The sequence below is a fragment of the Pseudorca crassidens genome, chromosome 15, assembly GCF_039906515.1.
Source record: "Pseudorca crassidens isolate mPseCra1 chromosome 15, mPseCra1.hap1, whole genome shotgun sequence".
NCBI classification, from domain to species: domain Eukaryota; kingdom Metazoa; phylum Chordata; class Mammalia; order Artiodactyla; family Delphinidae; genus Pseudorca; species Pseudorca crassidens.
The window spans coordinates 6,058,099-6,076,901 of NC_090310.1; the positions used below are offsets into that span (position 1 = coordinate 6,058,099).

Genomic DNA, 18,803 nt, shown 5'->3' on the forward strand with positions numbered 1-18,803 from the left:
ATGGCTGAACCAGTGAGGCAGTCCGCGTACCAGTCATCTTTTATTGGGTGTTAATTCTCCACTAGGATATAAAAGGATTCAGGGGTGCCAGGCAAAGGTCATGGTCAGGAATGCAGAGTGCGCCCTCTTCAGTGGTACTTGCGTAGCCGCTCGTGTTCTGAAGTTAGAAAGGCAAAATGGTAAGTTTCTTCACAGGTGGGGGTGAAGCCATCCTGAGAATTCCTTTCAGGAGATGACCCAGAACCTACTTGTGGAATTTACAGCTAATCTGCCACCTGGCCAGCCTCTTCCTTCCCTGAGGGAACACCCACTCAGAAAAACAGCACCCAAGCGCCCACCCTTCAGGGCCAGCACTGCTCTGGATGCCACAGAGTGGCAGGTGGCTCGACACTGGCAGAAACAGCCCATGAAGCCCACTCAGCGGCCACCAGACCAACTCCTCTCATGTCTCAGCACCAGGAACAGCCACGCTTTTCCAGAGCACCACACAGACACTGGACTGTAGCACTCAACCTATTTCCCTCTTCACACTGGCTGCTAGGAAGATAAAGCCAAGTTTTCCACCAACCTTTGGCAGAGCCTGCAGTGGCTGATAGAATGCTGCCTAAGTATTACCTTTACCCCAGCTTCATCTTATTTTTCCTGTCTTTCTCTTTGCCACAATTTTTGCATTTAAAATATGCTATATTCTGAAAAGTCCCTCCAAGTCATCAGCTTGTCTGCAGGGTGATGGACTTAATAAGGTTGAAAGTGAACCAATACCACCCTGTCATGGGAAACCCCACTGAAGGCAAACCAACCCAGAAGAGACTCACTGAGTTCCTTGTAAGAACGGCAGTAGTTGAAAAGCACGTAAGCTGCAAGCACCATAGAAAGCCCAGCGATGCTCCCTTTCTTCACGTTGATGTACTTGTTGTAATACCGGTAGTAACCTGCAAAGCGGAGAGGAGGCCACTCCTCTGAGGGCACATTCTACACGTTCTAATAGGAGAGGGCAAAGCTGAGGAAAGGCCTGGGGGCAGGAAGAAACAGTACACAAAAGACAGCCACAGGGTAGCCAGAATTATATAGAGAAAAACATCAAGACGGGGGCCCCTGAGGAGGCTGGCAACCACACAGGCTCCCAAAGGATGATGACATGATGACACAGGACTGCTCTGCACTTTAAAATGCACAGACCTGAAGGATAGACCATTTCAAATACTCATCTTGAAAGTTCTGCCTGGCAGGGAGATGAGCATTATAGACTCATGTCCCCTGTGCTTCCAACTCATTTTCCTCTTAAGTCTTATGACATTTCTTTAAGACAGAGGTGCTGGTACCGATTCCAAGCAATAGAAAACATTTCCTTGTCTGAAATATCTCAGAGCCAGCCTTTGATAGGACCGATCAAACATGGAAATTCGAGGGCTAACAATCTCGCTCTGTCCTTCTCTACATAACTTACTGGTCTGAGACAAGGCTTGTACTGGCCAAAGTAATTCAGGGCAAAGAAAGACCTGTTTGCCCTGAAGACGCAGAGATGTGCTTTTATTTACACATGCCCTTAAGGCTCTGACCTCTTTGAAACGCTCCAACAATGCCTTTAGGGGTGAAATCCCGCATCAGTATCCAGCTTGGCAGCTCCCCTAGTTTGACTTCCAGGAGCTTCTTGTCCTTCAGTGGTACTGAAAAGGAAGTGCAAAAAAACACACACTGGAAGGTCTCCCAATAACACAAACAGCAACCTTCTGTGTCACTTATTTCAACCATTCAATAAAGGTGCATTCAGTAACATTACTAAATAGAGGCTGCATATGAGCAATATTATAAATAAACATGTCACACCAGATATACTATTTTAAGCCAGAGTCTATATAATGGCAGAACAGGCTTTTGAATAAAAGCTTGCTGGGAATAACTATGTAAAAAGAGAACTAAGGGCCATGAGGAAGAGGTAAAGCAGAGGACAGATGCCTTTATAAGTAGGAGTGGGGGAGACAGAGAAGCTGGGCACATCTTGGCCAAAGGCACACAGCATGCAGGCCATGGAGGCAGGGTTCCACCTTAGGTCTGGCTCTCATGCTCCTGAAGCCAATCTGATTTCTACCTCAAGCATCCTACCTCAGACCACAGATGTCAAATGACTTAGTAAAAACCACTCTAAAGACCCAACAGGCCCCAGATCATTTTCCAATGAGAATCTGGGACAGGAACGGCTCCTGGTTGAGGCCATACTGTATTCATCTCTGGGCTTAAGAGTAACATAGGAAGGGGGCCAGGGAGGGGTTGGCCCTGTGAATATCCAGATGCTCTTAAGGAGAGAATCTTTCTTCCCCTGTCCTCTTCCAAAAGATCAACTTTAAAAAGCTGTTTGGGGACTTCCCTGGTGGTCCAGTGGCTAAGACTCTGTGCTCCAAATGCAGGGGGCCCAGGTTCAATCCCTGGTCAGGCAACTAGATCCCGTATGCTGCAACTAAGATCCCGCATGCTGGGACTCAGGCTCCTTAAGGACCATCCTCAAGAGTCCACTGAGGGGAATCCCACAGGTCTCTTGATGTCTCCCAACCCTTATCAAGGACAAGGGCCTTCAGGCTTAATGGCAGCTTCTACTCTGCTACAGGCTGTCTGGAGAATGAGACACATGGCCTTGATGGACCAGAATGACTGCTTGTCAAGAGGTCACAAGTGACAGGTGGAGGCACACCTGGTTTTAGGGTCATGGTTCAGGTGGCCTGTCCCCAACAAACTGGCCCCAACCTTCCATCTAAACTTATCCAAACACATGGAGCACCTACTGTGTGCTAGGCAGCCTGCTAAGCACTGTGGGTACAGCACTGACTGCAGATGACAGCCTTGTGCTCAGAAGCCAGCATTCCATCGAGAAAGGCAGCCATCTCAAATCCACTCATCCTCCTGGGTTCACCACACTTCAGCCAAACCCTTTTCTGTTTCTCAGATGCAACAGGATTATTTTCACCTGAGGGCCTTTGTATCTGCAGTGCCCCTGGATCATCACAGGGCTATCTCAACTTAACCGTCATCTCCTAGAAGGCCTCCTGCCTTGCCCGCCTTATCTCAAGCACCAGCACTTCCTTCCTATGTAACCTCTGAGCTCCAGTTTCCTCCTCTGTGAAATGGCTTATTCCAAGGTTTGAAGGAGAATCTACGTAAAAGCATTTGGAACATGCTCAGAACTGTAAGCTGTTATTATTACTGTTGAAATCTCTTTAAGGTCCATGTGAAACATCCAAGAAAAAAAAGGGAGGTGGCAGAGAAAGAAGTGGCAAATAACTGAACTTCAGGACATTTACAGGGCTTCAGGGATTAACTGCACCCTTTAGTTCTTTTATGAACACAAACTGTGATTAGTTTGGTAATACTTTTGAAATGTGAGATAGTCTCAAATGAATTTCAGGAATGTTCCAAATCAGGAATATTGAGTGTCAATGATATTGAGCTCAACACCAAACAATAATGTCATCTGAGAATGACCTATACCCTACTCTGTCACCTTGCCTGTGTTATTTCAAGAAAAGTTTAACAAGTACACATCTTACATCCCAGTTTTGTCATCACTTGCATTAGTAGGCTTTTAGTCCAAGAATTACTATACCACGTCTCTTGAGTAAGAACATGGTGGCTACCTTTGCTACACTCTCAAAGTCTTCTTGCATGCAGGGAGGAGTACAAACATGTCATTCTAATACCAACTGGCTTTAAATATGGCAATGTGGTAGGGAGGGGACGATGAAGGGACAGATGGAACTAGAATGGCAGAATGCTGCTAACTGTTGATGCTCTGTAACGAATACAAAGCATTCATTACATTATTCTGTTTTCTTTGTATTTGAAGTCTTCCATAATAAAAAGGTTGAAAATGCTTTTAAAAATAGAACTATGTTGGGACTTCCCTGGTGGCCCAGTGGTTGAGAATCCGCCTGCCAATGCAGGGGACACGGGTTCAAGCCCTGGTCAGGGAAGATCCCACATGCCGTGCAGCAACAAAGCCCGTGAGCCACAACTACTGAGCCTGCGTGCCACAACTGCTGGAACCCACGAGCCACAACTGCTGAAGCCCACGTGCCACAACCGCTGAAGCCCGCATGCCTAGAGCCCGTGCTCCACAATGGGAGAGGCCACCGTAATGAGAAGCCCGCGCACCACAACAAAGAGTAGCCCCCGCTCGCCACAACTAGAGAAAGCCCGCAAGCAGCAACAAAGACCCAATGCAGCCAAAAATAAATAAATAATTTTAAAAATAGAACTATGTTGGGGAAATGTGCAAGAGAAACATAGAATTTTAAAAATATTTTCAACTGGTATAAGGCTGGTGACTCAAAAAAAAAAGTATTTAGGTCACTGCTAGGCCCAGTGAAGCTATTTTTTCACATTCACACAAACTATGAAAACATATTCTCATTCTCATATTCAGGGGCTGACACAGTGCCTTGGCACATCACAGGAGAAAAAAGCCAACAATTTATTTTTCTTCATATTTATATCTCTGTACTATGAAGAAAACAGCATTTCCATAACCAAAACTAAGAAATTTATAAGCACAGAAAAAAAAATCACATTAGCCTTAAGGAGAGCCAAGTACAGCACCATCACAAAATTCCAAGAGACCATCAGATTCATCAGAGATGCATCTACACTTATTCCGAAGTTTCTCTTTTAGTGGAAGGCAAAGGCCTTAGTCCTTGGCAGCCATACTGAAACCCTCCCCCAACACTCCTCTGCAGCGGCTGGTTCACACCAGTAGAGCATGCTGATGAACAGAGCAGACTCTACCATGGAGTATTCTGGATTTACTGCCACTTTGAAGCTGTGTGCCCTTGGGCAAGATACTGCTCTGTTTCCTCCTTTGTAAAATAAGGGTAAGAATAGTACCCACCTTAGCTCTAGGTACTATGCAAATAGGAATTATTATCTGTCTTTCTGCTTATGAGCTATCTAAAGGTGGGAGGGAGTTCCCCACACACAGTTCCTGTTTATGACAGATTTTCAGTGAAGGCTGAGAAAGGACCACAGGTTCTTGGGAGGGCAGGTGACTACTTGGCTTGATTTTATGACTTCAAGAAGCATACTGTCCACCTATATGGAGAGACATGGAAATGCCAAGTGTCTTCTGGGTGCTAAATCCAACTCTGGGGTTGGCCAGAGCGAAGAGTTTTAGGTTTTGCAGGCCACACAAGGTCTCTAACATAGTCTTTTTTTAACAAATTTTTATTTTTTTTATTTTTATGTTTTTGGGCTGCGCCGTGCAGCATACGGGATCTTAGTTCCCCGACCAGGGATCGAACCCGTGCCCTCTGCGGTGGAGTCTTAACCACTGGACCGCCAAGGAAGTCCCTTAACAAATTTTTTAAAAAACAGAAACTATTCTTAGCTCACAGCATACAAAAACAGGCCACATGAAATCCAGCCCATTGGCCATACTTTGTCAACCTGATCTCATCTATCACTGTTAATTGGTATTTCCATCACTTTATTTGCTAATGGACTAGTGGCGTTATGCTCTGGCAACAGACACCATCTGAAAGATCATCAGTACTTGGACTCCAGTTCCTTCACCTGCGTGATGCTGAATGGGCCAGGTGTGACATGACCTTACCCAAAGGTCACGCAGGGAAAGCTGGACGACTAGCATTCAACTGTGGGTCAGGCAGTGTTACAAGCACCTTACATATACTAAGTTGTTTAACCCTTAGTTCATAGCACTCTCCATCTCCACTACAACCCTCTGCTTAAATAAGATACCAAGTCTCAATGCTTCCTTTTCACATGTTGTCTGTTTAAACAACATAACCACCCTGGATAAATATTCTCATGCCCGTTTTAACAGATGGGAAAAAAGCATCACTCTCATATTTTTTGATCCCCTTTTCATTTCTCCGGGCTGAAAATAAGAATATAGAAACTGGGGTAAGACACACATAGATTAGTCAAAATTCTGCCACTGTCACGCTGTGTGACAGCAGGCAAGCCACACCACATCTCTAACCGTTATTTTCCTCATCTTTAAAATGGGATCAACGTTCCCAGCACTGATCCTGACAAGGCTACGGTGAGGATGCAGGGCTAAAACATGGTGGCTTTCGTATTTTAAAAAAAAAACAAAAAAAAAAACCAGTGTGGACGGTCCGATTTATACATGCATGTCATCGTAAAGCCTGCTGGTCATAAGGTCACCCTTGTGATTAAAGCTCAGGTTACCACGAGGCCCCAGAAACCTAGGTTTGAATCCCAGCTCAGCCCACTCACTAATAGTGACCTTGAATAGGTCACTTCACCTCTCTAACGCTATTCAACATATATATACATGCGTCAAACTCGACGTGGTGTCAGGCACCATCCTAGGCATTAGCTCCTCTTGGAACTTAATTTGAGCTTCGAATTTGCGCGGAGGGCTCAGGTGCAAAACAAGCGCCTGGGTTGCGGCAGGGCTGAGAGCAGCTATTCCTCAGCGGGGAGAGGAGGGGTGGTCCGAGACAGCGCATTCTCAAGACCCGAGGCGCCTCGCCGAGCTGCCGTCGCCCTCCCCGCCACAGCCGAGTGGCGCGGACCCTGGGCAGGCGGGAGGCGCGGCGGGGCGAGCTAAGAAGGGTTGGACGGCGTGGGACCCTGGGCAAAGGGCCCGGCGCGGCGAAGGTCCTGAGCGAAGGGCAGGCGGCTCCGGCACTCGGTCCCTCCCCTCCAAGTGCGGCTCTGAGCACTGGACCCCAAACCCCGACTCCTGCCTTTAACCTGGTAGCCCTAAACCGATCCGGAAACTTACCGATTGACGCCATCTTGAAGTCCTGGCTGTCCGCTCCTCCGGGCCGCGCGAGGACTGCTGGGTAGGGAGCATGCGCCCTGGGGGCCGGGAGCAGAGGCTCACGGGAAGCAGGTCGCGACTGGTACGAGGCTGGGACTTCAGGTGCGCCGTGGGGTGAAGGGCGAAGAAACTGGAGGGCAAAGCACCGCGACCCCGCAGTTGGGAACCTGGGGGTGGTGAAGGGGTGGGAGTGGAAGTGGTAGGACTTAACCTGGGCTCCCAGTTCTGGGAGGAAAGAGACTGGAAAGGACACCCCCCCCAAAAAAATAATAATAAAAGGGAGGTGAGGAAAGAGCATCCTAGCTTTCTTATTTTGTCGTGTTAAATTTGTTGTGAAAGATGACAGGAGCATCTTAAGACCCTTCCTCCCAACTGTGCTTGATGGGAGATTAAAGGAATCCCCAATCAGCAGGAAAAGCCGGTGTCCAGGCTTAGGCTCCAAATAGGTTTGATTCAGGAGTATCTAACGTGTCCAGGCTCTGGCGCTACGCTTTAAGGACAGAAATAAGCAAGACCCTAGGGTACATAGCTCCAGCTCTTCTTTCTGCCACTTCTTTTCCGGGCACAATGATGCCTCACCACCATTTTGTGTTTTTTCTGGAAAGGCCACAATAAACATTCTTGGTTAAGCAATTCTGAGTTGGGCAAGATGCTTTGATACCCTGAATCTCAGTTTTCTCCTCTGTAAAATAGGGATGTAATGCTTACCTTGCTGTAGGAGTTAAATGAAACAATGTATGTCAAAATAAAGGAATAAGAACTGAGTAGAGGGGACTTCCCTGGTGGCGCATTGGTTGAGAGTCCACCTGCCGATGCAGGGACACGGGTTCAATCCCTGGTTCGGGAAGATCCCACATGCCATGGAGCAACTAAGCCCGCGAGCCACAACTACTGAGCCTGTGTGCCACAACTAATGAAGCCCATGTGCCTAGAGCCCATGCTCCGACCCACCGTGATGAGAAGCCCAGGCACCACAACGAAGAGTAGCCCCCGATCTCTGCAACTAGAGAAAGCCCCCACACAGCAACGAAGACCCAACGTAGCCAAAGATAAATAAATAAATAAATAAATAAGATCTGAGTGGATAGTAGGAATTGGACCAGTGAACTGATGGCTTCCTCAGGAAAGTGACTTGGTGGGGAGTTAATTATCAAACTCACTTTTTATCAGTCACTTACTTATTCACTAAATACACATTGCTGTGTACTGGGCACTAGAGACACAGGAATCAATCAGACATGGTCTCTGCATTCTAGGATCCCTGGTATTGTGCAGGAGACAGGTGTGTAGACAGGTGAGAGCACAGCAGTAGGTCTATGTATGCACAGCAGGGGGCCATGGACTCCTTAATGAGGGGTAGGTATATTGTATCACAATAAAATAAATAAAAATAATACAAAGTGATGGTTGAGATGAGAAATGGAGAGGCAAGCAAGGGTCAGAACACAAAATGCTGTGCATGCTACGTGAAGAGTGGAGTTTTTACTGAGGGAAACAAGGAGGCAGTGAGGGTTTACGAAAGACAGTGGCATGATCAGATTTACATTTACTAGAATGATAACCAGGCTGCCAGGTTTAGAATAGTCCCTCCAAATCCCAGGGACTTAAAAAAAATTGTTTTGCAGGTTATTTTTTACCCTAACTGCCCATCACAGGTAGTCAAGGGACTCTATTCGTTGTACTCACTCAGGGATTCAGGCTGGTGAGCAGCCCCCATCTCAATCACCTGGCTCAAGGGTAGAGACTCAGCCGACCTGTCAACACCCAGGCCTGGGGGCTCACCGGTACTTCCGTGCACACTCATAGGCCGGAATTGTCACGTGGCTCACCCGCCCAAGGAGCTCGGAAGTAAAAATCCACCTAGGGCTCCAAAGAAGAGAAAGTGAGAGCTATTTGGGAAATGGCCGTGACCTCTCCGTTAGGTCTGATGGTGATGAGTGGAGAAAAAGAAAGCTGAGAAGGATAGGGAGAGCCAGCGGAAGAAAGGCAGTGGTTGTAAATAGGGTGGCAAAGGCTGGTGGGGGTGTGGAGTGAGCCCAGTGGGTGTGGGTGAGGTGGCAGGCAGAGGGAGCAGATAGGCTTGTTTACAGAAGGGAAGCGGTGGAGAGCAGTGGACAAACGCATTCAGGAGGCGGATCCTTGGGGCTTGGGCACGGACTGGTTTTGATAGGTGGTCGTGGGAAGGGGTCAAGGACACTCAGTTTTCTGGCCTGGGAGAAGATGGGTGGGTAGGGTAGGACCATCTCTGAGATGGGAGCAACTAGACCAGCGTTGTCCATACAGCGTTCTGTGGTGGTGGAAATGGTCTGTGTCTGCACTGTACAATTGAATACCCACCAGCAACATCTGGCTTTTGAGTCCAAGTTATTTAATTTCAATTATTAATGTGGCCAGTGACTACCTATTAAGCTAGACCATGTTTTAAAATGTAGGTTTTATTATTATTCAGGTATGATCAGGGGATGATTGCCATTGAAAAGACAGCTCATGAAAAAGATACATGCAGGGACTTCCCTGGTGGTTCAGTGGTTGAGAATCTGCCTTCCAGTGCGGGGGACACAGGTTCCATCCCTGGTTGGGGAGCTAAGATCCCACATGCAACGGGGCAACTAAGCCTGTGTGCCGCAACGGAGGATCCCACATGCCGCAAGGAGGATCCTGTGTGCCGCAGCTAAGACCCGACGAAGCCAAATAAATAAATATTTTTTAAAAAAGAAAAAGATAGGGCTTCCCTGGTGGCGCAGTGGTTGAGAGTCCGCCTGCCGATGCAGGGGACGCGGGTTCGTGCCCCGGAGGATCCCACATGCCACGGAGCAGCTGGGCCCGTGAGCCATGGCCGCTGAGCCTGCGCGTCCGGAGCCTGTGCTCTGCGGCGGGAGAGGCCACAGCAGTGAGAGGCCCGCGTACCGCCAAAAAAAAAAAAAAAAAAAAAAGATACGTGCACCCCAATGTTCACTGCAACACAATTTACAATATCCAAGACATAGAAGCAATGTAAATGTCCACTGACAGGTGAATGGATAAAGAAGATGTGGTGTATGTATACACAATGCAATACTACTCAAGCATAAAAAAGAATGAAATAATGCCATTTGCAGCAACATGGATGGACCTAGAGATTATCATACTAAGTGAAGTAAGTCAGAAAAAGAAAGACACATACCATATGATATCACTTATATGTGGAATCTAAAATATGACACAAATGAACTTTTTTTTTTTGGCCATGCCAAGGGGCTTCTGGAATCTTGGTTCCCTGACCAGGGATGGAACCCAGGCCCTTGGCAGTGAAAGTGCAGAGTCCTAACCACTGGACCACCACGGAATTCCCATAAATGAACTTATTTACAAAACAGAAACAGACACACAGACATAGAAAATAAACTTATGGTTACCAAAGGGCAAAAGGGGTAGGGGAGGGATAAATTAGGAGTTTTGGATTAGTAGATACAAACGACTATATATAAAATAGATAAACAACAAGGTCCTACGTATAGCACAGGGAGCTATATTCAATATCCTGTAATTAACCATAATGGAAAAGAATGTGAAAAAGAATATGTGTATATACGTATAACTGCATCATTTTGCTGTATACCAGAAACTAACACAACATTGTAAATCAACTATGCTTCAACTTTTAAAAAAGAAGAAATGACCTATCAAGCTATGAAGAGATATGAAGGACTTATACTCTAATAAAGATGTTAAAACAAAAAAGAGACATGGAGGAAACTTAAATGCATATTAAATGTATATGACTTATGAAAAGACATGGCAGACACTTAAGTGCGTGGCTGAAACTTAAATGCATATTCTTGCAGATTGGAAAGAAGCCAATCTGAAAAGGCTACATACTGTGACTCCAACCATATGGCATTCTGGAAAAGGCAAAACTATGGAGACAAAAAGATCAGTGGTTGCCATGGGTGGGAGAGGGGAGAGATGAATAGGCAGAGCACAGAGGATTTTAGGGGCAGTGAAAGTATTCTGTATGATATTATAATGATGGATATATGTCATTATACATTTGTCCCAACCCATAGAATATACACCGAGTGAACTCGAAGATAAACTATGTACTTTAGGTGCTTATGATGTGTCAGTGTAGGTTCATTCTTCGTAAAAACTGTACCATTCTGGTGAGTGATGTTGATAACGGGGGAGGCTATGCGTGTGGAGGGAGGAGTTATACTGCAAATCTCTGTACTTCCCTCTCAATTTTGTTGTAAACCTAAAACTGCTCTAAAAATGGCTTTAAAAAGATGCATCAAGTACCAGCCACAGGCTGTAGCCGGTATCATCTCTCTAGAAGTTGAGCTGCAACATAGAAGCCATGGTTTTCTTACTGAGTTACCTGCCTGGGTTTTGTAGGAAGGCTCTGTTCTCTGTATTTTTTTTCCTGGTTCTTGAATTATTTCTTTATATAACTTCACCTCCTTGTCTTTACTCATTTTTGTCCCATTCTTCATTATATGGAATGACTTCCTTTGGAGAGCCTTTTGCATGTTTTTTTCCCCAAAAGATTTTTTCTTCTTTGACTTCCGTTAATATTCTGACAATGTTGTAAAAACTTCTTACCTTTATGGAGGTATTTTGAACAAACTTCGGTTCCAACGTTCAGCCAGTTGATATCTTCTTTTTAAGGAGAGTAAAGTCCCTAAGAATAAAATAGACTCCTGGAAAACTTGAAGAAATTCTGGCACAGGATAGAGTCATCCCTCACCCTAGCATAGCCATTAGCTTGAGTCCATCTTACCAGGTTTCCTTAACAGAAATGTCTGTACTTTCCACACCTCTGATGCCTGGGACTCTCTTCTTAGCCATGCCCTGACGTTCTGATGATTCTTAGCCAACACTGGATCCAAGAGGCTTCCTCTCTGCACCTGTCAAAACTATTCTAAGACCTAGTTTCTCATTCTCTATTCTACTCTCTCTCTGTGACCCTCATTTCCTTCACTTACAGTTATCTACAATACTGGATTTTTTTAACGTGTTACAATATCACTTAATATAAAATGATTGCATGAAACAATACACATTTGCAAAGTCTATAAAAGCAAAGAGAATGACTGTCACAGACTGGATGACTTTTGAGCTGTTTTTTGTTCATTTAATCTCAAAAATTAAGTATTCTCCAGGGGCTCAGAAGTCACCATTGGGACACCTTCCTCTCCTGAAAAGGGGATTGTCCCTTACTTGCGGGGCTTCACATCAAGGCACCGACACACCCAGTGTCTCAACCCTACAATGGATCATCTCCCTGAACGCCCCATTCCCAGCCGGTTTCCAGGACGCAGCAGCTCCCCCTGGTGGCCCCAGACGGATATGCACAGGAGGCCGGGAGCTGCAGGTGTTACCCCGACAGAAAGCCTGTTTCTGAGTCAGGCTGGACCCCGGAGATGCGAGTGCGGGATGCAGCAGCCCCAGCCCTGGACAGAAATGGGGGACAAGGCGAAGGAGGGGACAGTGGGCGCAGGAAAGCCAAGAGCTGAGTCTGGGCCTGTAAAACGGGATACGGGATTGAGGTAAGAACAGATTCCTTAGCAGGGTCAGCTTTACAGAGCTTCTGGAAGGAAGGGATCAGCAGAAGGCCCAGAGCCAGAGACCAGTCTCTCTGCGCCCAGACCCTCTCTGTCCAGTATCATCTGGCCTACACCTGTGCTTTTATCGTTGCCCTTCCCAAACCTGACCAATCGGAGGTCAAGCCTTCCGCCATATCACCATGGGACTCTCTGTTCCCCGTCTCCCGTCTTGACTCCATCGGTTGAAAGCCCTCTAGAACTGCCCCGTCCTTGTCCCTGCCCCTCAGCGCCCTATCCCGCCACATCCTGCCCCTTGCAGCTTCTGCCTTAGTCTCCTGGTCCTGCCTGCTCTCTCCCCTGTGCAGAACTGGGAGATGTCCCTCATTTCCCAGAGAAATTGCAGCAGCTCAGTGACAGCGACTAGCAGTGATCACGATGTCCGGAGGAAGGGAGAAGATCCGGTGTTCCCCGGGGCCACGCTTCCTCCTGGGGTTGGAAGATTTGCAGAGAGGCCAGGGCGCATGGTCGAGCCTGAGTAGGGAAGCCAGCAGAAGCACTACCTGGCATTACCCTTCGAGTCTGGGAGACCTCCTCTTCCTAGGACCCTGACCCCACCCCTTCCCAACTCCACAGGCAGTTTCCATGGTGACAGTAAACAAGCCTCAGCGCAGCCCTGTCCCCCTACCTTCACCTGCACAAATGAGGTGACCCAGAATGACAACGTAGATGCTCAAATGGACAGAGACACTGGAGCCTCAAGAAAGGAAGCCCACGTGGGGGCGAGGCCCTTGGATGGGTGGCCTGGGGTTGTGGGCACAGAGACCTGAGGCTCTGCTGGGAGGGACTGCAGACACCAGGAATGGGCAGCAGCTCCTGGGAGAAGCAGGAATCAGTGTCCAAGGAGAAGTGCAGACGGAGCCTAGATGTACCTGTGGCCCCATAGGGCAGAGCTGAGGAAGGTGCCAGGGGCATCATTCACAGCCGAAGCATCTCAGCCTTAGAGGAGCAGTTCAGAGACTAATCCACTCAGGAGCGCAGCTTTTGTTTTTAAGGACTGAGACGCTGAGAAATGGCTCTGGGCACAAACATGTCATCGTCGTGTTCTCAAGCCACTCTAACCCCCATCCCCGCCCCCCAAAGCAGTCTTATCAAGTGACTGATTACTAGAAAGTTGCAAACAGTTCACACTGGTCTCTGTAGATCCTCTCTCAAAACACTGAGTTTTGTACAGACATAGAAAATCATCTTATGGTTACCAAAGGAGAAAGCAGGGAAGAGGGATAAATTAGGAGTTTGGGATTAACAGATACACACTCTATATATGAAATCAACAACAGTAACCTACTGTATAGCACAGAGAACTATATTCAATAGTTGTAATAACCAATAATGGAAAAGAATCTGAAAAAGAATATATATAGTACACCTGAAACTAACACAATATTAGAAATCAACTATACTTCAATTTTAAAAATTGGGGGAAAAAACTCATTGGGTTTTGTAATTGGAAGTGAAGTCCTGGGAGGGGATAGGAGCGATGAGGGTCTAAAGCAAGCCCTGACGAGTGGCTAATTGGTTAGCTCAATCTGTCCCCAGCTCTCTGATCCCATTCCTGTGGGAAAAAGTTAAAAGAATTTTTTTCTTGCTGTCCAGCAACACGACCTGCCTGCCGTTGACTGCTCTGGGTCTCCCTCACCTGGGAGCTTCCTGCAGCTTCTCCACGCAGGTCAGGAACAGGGTGGAGGCAGCCAGGACGGAAGGGACTCCCTGGGTCTAAGCAGACACAGGTACTGGCATACTGATGTACCAGTTTACTGATGTCTGCAATTTTCTTTGAAGTCGATAAAAATAAGATGGGTTGATGGATGGGGGATGGATAGATGGATATGTGATAAAGTACCTTAAAATATTAATGATAGAATGTTCGGAGGATACAGGTATCAACTGTAAAATTCTTTCAGCCATCCATTAGATTTCAAAATCTTCATTATTAAACACTGGGGAGGGACTTCCCAGGTGGCGCAGTGGCTAAGAATCCGCCTGCCAATGCAGGGGACATGGGTTCGAGCCCTGGTCCAGGAAGATCCCACATGCCGCAGAGCAACTAAGCCCATGCACCACAACTACTGAACCTACGGTCTAGAGCCTACGAGACACAACTACTGAGCCCACATGCCACAACTACCAAAGCCCGCGCTCCTAGAGCCCGTGCTGTGCAACAAGAGAAGCCACCGCAATGAAAAGCCTGCCTGCTGCAACGAAGAGTAGCCCCAGCTCACCGCAAGTAGAGAAAGCCCGCGCGCAGCAAAGACCCAATGCAGCTAAAAATAAATAAATAAATTTATTTTAAAAAATAAATAAATAAACACTGGGGAAAACTTTATGAGGTCCTTCCTCTTTTCATGTTTTGTGGAGGTCCCCATGCAACGAGATGTGAAGTTTCAGGGTAGCTGGATCTGGTGGGATGCCAAGGCAATGGGGGGAGGAGCCTGTTCAAAGCAAGAAGACTGTAATGAACCATTACCCAGATTATTTGAGAGATTGCCAGAAACCTGTCACCCTCAGTACCTGGACAGATGGAAGGATGCCTCCCACAGCTCAGAGGGGAGCCACGGAGCACAAGGAGTGTGGATCTCACCCCATGGAAGACACACTGCTCCCTGAGCGTCTGGCTGGGGTACGTGTTAATGTCACAGGTGGGACAAGCTTTGTGCTGGCAACTCCCCCGTGGAGAAGTCATTAGAGGGGACTCACGTGTTCGTTTGTCTGCTCTGATGGAGAGGAAAACAGCACCAAACAAGGCTAACTGCTCAGCAGCTGTTCTTTTTCTCCTCCTGCAGACCCAGAACCCGATGACGGTGCTCGCTCGGGCTCTGGTTTGTTGCAAGGTTCTACCTACATCTTCCTCTCTGGCTGGTGCCCCATTCAGTGAGCACCTGTCGTGATTCAGCCTCCTCCAGGTTCATCCTGACCTCTCCCATCTCCTCTGGGTTGGAAAGAGGTCTGCAGCTTTTTCAACACTGAAAACTACCTGCTCTGAGAAATACCTGGCATCCTTCCCTTCTGAGGTTCTCTTTTGCCCTCTGGTGTTCTGTAAACAGATTTTACTGCCCACGGCACCTTCCCACACTCACTTCTCTTTCTCTTGTCAGCCTGAGTTGCTGAAGCTTTCGAAGATTTCCCGTCACGCGAGAATCACTGAACTCACGGTGTTCACTCTGGTGGTGGCTTACTGTTGCCACAACTCCACAAGCACTGAAATATGGGTATTTCTTTCCGAACCCAACGGGGCTCAGCTCCGAGTTTCTCTGCTTTTTTCTTCAGCTTCCTCAAGGGGAGAGAAGGTAGCCATGGGTGAGAAATGGGAGACCAGAGTCTATGCCTGAGACTTAGAAGAAGAGCTGCGGGTCTGAGTGGTCACCTCGGTAGAGTCATCTTTAAAGGGCTGCTGGAAGGAAGCGGTGGGAGCGAGGGAGCCTCTGGGCTCCAAGACTCTGTCTGTGGCCCTGGCAACCAGGCTTTTATGCCCACTCCACGTCCGCCCGGCCAATCCCCACTGAAGCTCGGGGCGCGTCGCAATGGGACGTGGTGTCCCCACCCCCACCTGACTCCCTTGGGGAAGTCATCCCGGAGCAGTGCCTCCAGGACCCCTGCGGCGGAGGGTCCTTCCCCTCCTTCACCCTACCTATCCTCTGCCCAGGAGAGTCAGGATACGTCCCAGAGTTTATTGGTGAATTTATTGGAGCTCAGAGACGGTGGCTTTTTCCAGGATCACACCCCTAGCTGGAAGCGGACAGCGCATCGAACCCAGGATCCCCCAGCACCAGGGGGCAGGCGGCAGCAGGGGTCGTACAAACCCAGCAGGAAGGCTGCTTAGGTTCTGGTAGTCGTTGGGCGGGACCCCAGGACGCCCCGCCCCGCGCGCGTGGTATCTCCGGTGACGGTAAACAAGCCTCAACAAGCCCCTTCTTAGTTTCTTAACTTGTTCATTAGGCTTTGTTTTCATAAGTGTATATTTTTCCCCGTTTGTCATTCGTCGGCCTTCATTACACAACTTTTTTCTTTTTTCTGGTTTGTTGGTGTTTCTGTACTTTGTATTTGACTTCTATTTTGGCAACAGGCAATACAGTTATTTAGTTAAGCTTGGAGTGGTGTTTGGTAACGAAAAATAGAAGGCGACAGAAGTTTCAGCTGGGTGTGCTGTGTCAAGAATAAAGATTGATGGGGAGAACATTTCCTTGAAAAATGCCCTTGAATGTTTATTGCCCATGATGTTGGGGATGATCTGATTTAGGAATAACTGCTAAGAAGGAGATCTAAGACAGCAGGAAATGAAGCATGAAAACTCAGGGATTGACTCTTACTCCCTGAGATAGTACGGAATGTTGTGGGGTTTGCTCTTGAAAATGACTAACGTTAGCGACCACTGCAATCATACAGACCCCGTGGAGTGAATAATTAATAAATTCATGAGAATTGAAAGCCAGGTTTTACCCTGGACCTCTGAACCCTCTCTTCGTCCCCAAAGGGCTCTCCATCAGGAAATCTGCGTGGGTAGGCAAGAGGTCGGGGCAATTGAAAAGTGTTAACAAAAATGTTTACCTTTTTATTTCTGCAAGCCCCTCCTCAAAGCCAACCCATCTAAGACACACCCAGCTTCTTCCCCTCCCAGATGTAAAGGCAGTGCCACATTTCTTAATTCAGAGGAGCCACTTGCAGTGTTCCTTCATGTTTGTTCCCTTCTTAGTGGTGATGAGGCAAATGAAATCATTTGATCATAAGATGTCATAAGGTGTGTGATCTTATGTTGAGCATCCCAATGGGAAACAGCTGGGAGAGTGAGTGCCTCATTTAACATGAAGACTTATTATAAAAATCTGCATGTATGGTACAGCAGTGTACTAGTGGTCTTCAGGGCCCTTAATTCAGAATTTGATGGGGTCAGAAACATTCCCTACTAGGCCTTGGTCCTTACCTTTCCACCCCAGTGTTTGAACTATGAACTCTAAGATACCAGAATAATCTGTTTAGCACACACTGCCCGCCCCCCAAGTAAAATGTCTGCCTCCACATCAATGATTCCCAAATTGTTTCCACTTAGAAATGTTTTCTGTGTTAGGAAAAGTCAGGGACTGGATTGGCCCCAGACTGGCAGATTTTTCTCAGAAACTCTGCCGTGTTAAACCTACAGCTGAGGGATGGGGTAGTTGAAGAAAGTCCTTTGATGGAGAGAAGCCTGAGGTTATATCAGAGCTTCCAGCTTTCAGAATTTCTGCATTTGAATTAAGTGATTAAAGTCAACTAGTGGATTTGGGAACACAAGCTAAATGAGGTCAAGTGACACTAAGCCAGAGACAGCCCCTAGGCCACCGTAAAACATCCCCAGAAAACTATCAGAACAGGGATATTCTAGGAACCCACACTAAACCGCCTTGACAACCTTCCATCCTGGCTCAAAGCTTCCTACAGAATATCACATACAACTTGCTAATCCCACGACATCCATTGAATGGCTACAGCTGCACCTACCTCCACATGTGGGTTCCTTTTACTGGGTGGGCGTGGGTAGATGTGGACACCAGGCTCCAGCTCCATCTCATCACTGGGAGGGGGATGAGAGGGGCTCGTTCACTCCTACTAAGTGGTAAAGCACAGGGGCCTCCACACTGAATGTGCTTATAAAGACCCATTAAAAATCATTTTTTAAAAAAAGACCTGTCAAAAGCTGAAAACTTTTCTGGACTGAAATTCGGTAGGCATTTCAGGCACATTGGTCCTAGTGGTTATTGGGGAATGAGATTTATGCCTTCCCATCCACGGCTACTAATAGGTCTTTGCACTTGAGCTGATTGTCTCTGAGGAAAGTTCAAGGATTCACTGGAAGCTGATAACCACAGTCCTAAATTTTCCGAGTTGCTAACACCAGGCGGAGTCTTTGATTCCACAGTTGTTTGCTGACTGCAAAGTTCACTTCATTTTGAAAAACTGGGAATGCTGTCCTGGGATTATTGATAGATGGGGCTGTACTGTGGGCCAGGAGAGCTGGACTCCAGTTGTCCATTCTGCCATCACCCATGAACTTGGACTTTACGTCTCTGGATTGATGTTTTCTATTCCTACTGGGTGAATGATGCAAGGGTTGGTGAATTGTGACTCATGATGACAGGGTGAGTTATGGTCCAGGATCACAAAAGTGATGACCAGCCAATCATCCCCCTGGTAACTTTTCCAAGCCCTGCTTAAAACCCTACAGTCAGAAGGATCATGAGGCTGGGAGTTCACCATCCATCGTTATTCAGTCTGAAAATCAAGGTCAAGCAAGCTGGTCCCTTTCTGCTTCAGGGGAAGTTTCCATCCTCCCTGAGAGGTCTTGGGAACCTGCGGTGCCCCTTGACAGGTGTCCCTCCACATCCGAACTCCGCACCTGGCACTCTGTCCCCAGCGGGTGGAGCCGGACCACCGCAGCCAGGATGATGGGC

At 47.4% G+C, this 18,803-nt stretch overlaps 1 protein-coding gene and 1 long non-coding RNA gene across 3 annotated transcripts; both read right to left on the reverse strand.

Annotated features, from left to right (window-relative positions):
* Nucleotides 1-21: 21 nt before the first annotated feature.
* On the reverse strand, nucleotides 22-6,920 carry ATP5MF (ATP synthase membrane subunit f). 2 transcript variants are annotated; one of them, XM_067705624.1, is made up of 4 exons: nucleotides 6,761-6,915; nucleotides 1,560-1,667; nucleotides 816-932; nucleotides 22-157 (listed from the first exon to the last, which is right to left on the reverse strand). In XM_067705624.1, exons 1-4 carry the CDS (start codon nucleotides 6,771-6,773, stop codon nucleotides 129-131), a joined length of 267 nt encoding a protein of 88 aa, XP_067561725.1. In that variant the 5' UTR covers nucleotides 6,774-6,915; the 3' UTR covers nucleotides 22-128. The 2 variants fall into 2 exon arrangements, with proteins under 2 accessions (XP_067561725.1, XP_067561726.1); XM_067705625.1 differs by lacking the exon at nucleotides 816-932 and having other exon boundaries at nucleotides 6,761-6,920.
* A 7,772-nt stretch (nucleotides 6,921-14,692) lies between these two features.
* On the reverse strand, nucleotides 14,693-16,222 carry LOC137206329 (uncharacterized). The gene is made up of 3 exons (XR_010934619.1): nucleotides 16,010-16,222; nucleotides 14,893-15,648; nucleotides 14,693-14,813 (listed from the first exon to the last, which is right to left on the reverse strand). It is a non-coding gene; the product is annotated as an uncharacterized lncRNA (long non-coding RNA).
* Between the last annotated feature and the right edge of the window lie 2,581 nt (nucleotides 16,223-18,803).

Excerpts from the sequence above, each read along its gene's own strand:
- ATP5MF (XM_067705624.1), bottom strand. Across the intron at positions 933-1,559 it reads TGTTGGAGCGTTTCAAAGAG|GTTACTACCGGTATTACAAC; the intron begins GTCAGAGCCTTA and ends TCCGCTTTGCAG. Across the intron at positions 158-815 it reads CCGTTCTTACAAGGAACTCA|AACACGAGCGGCTACGCAAG; the intron begins GTGAGTCTCTTC and ends TTCTAACTTCAG.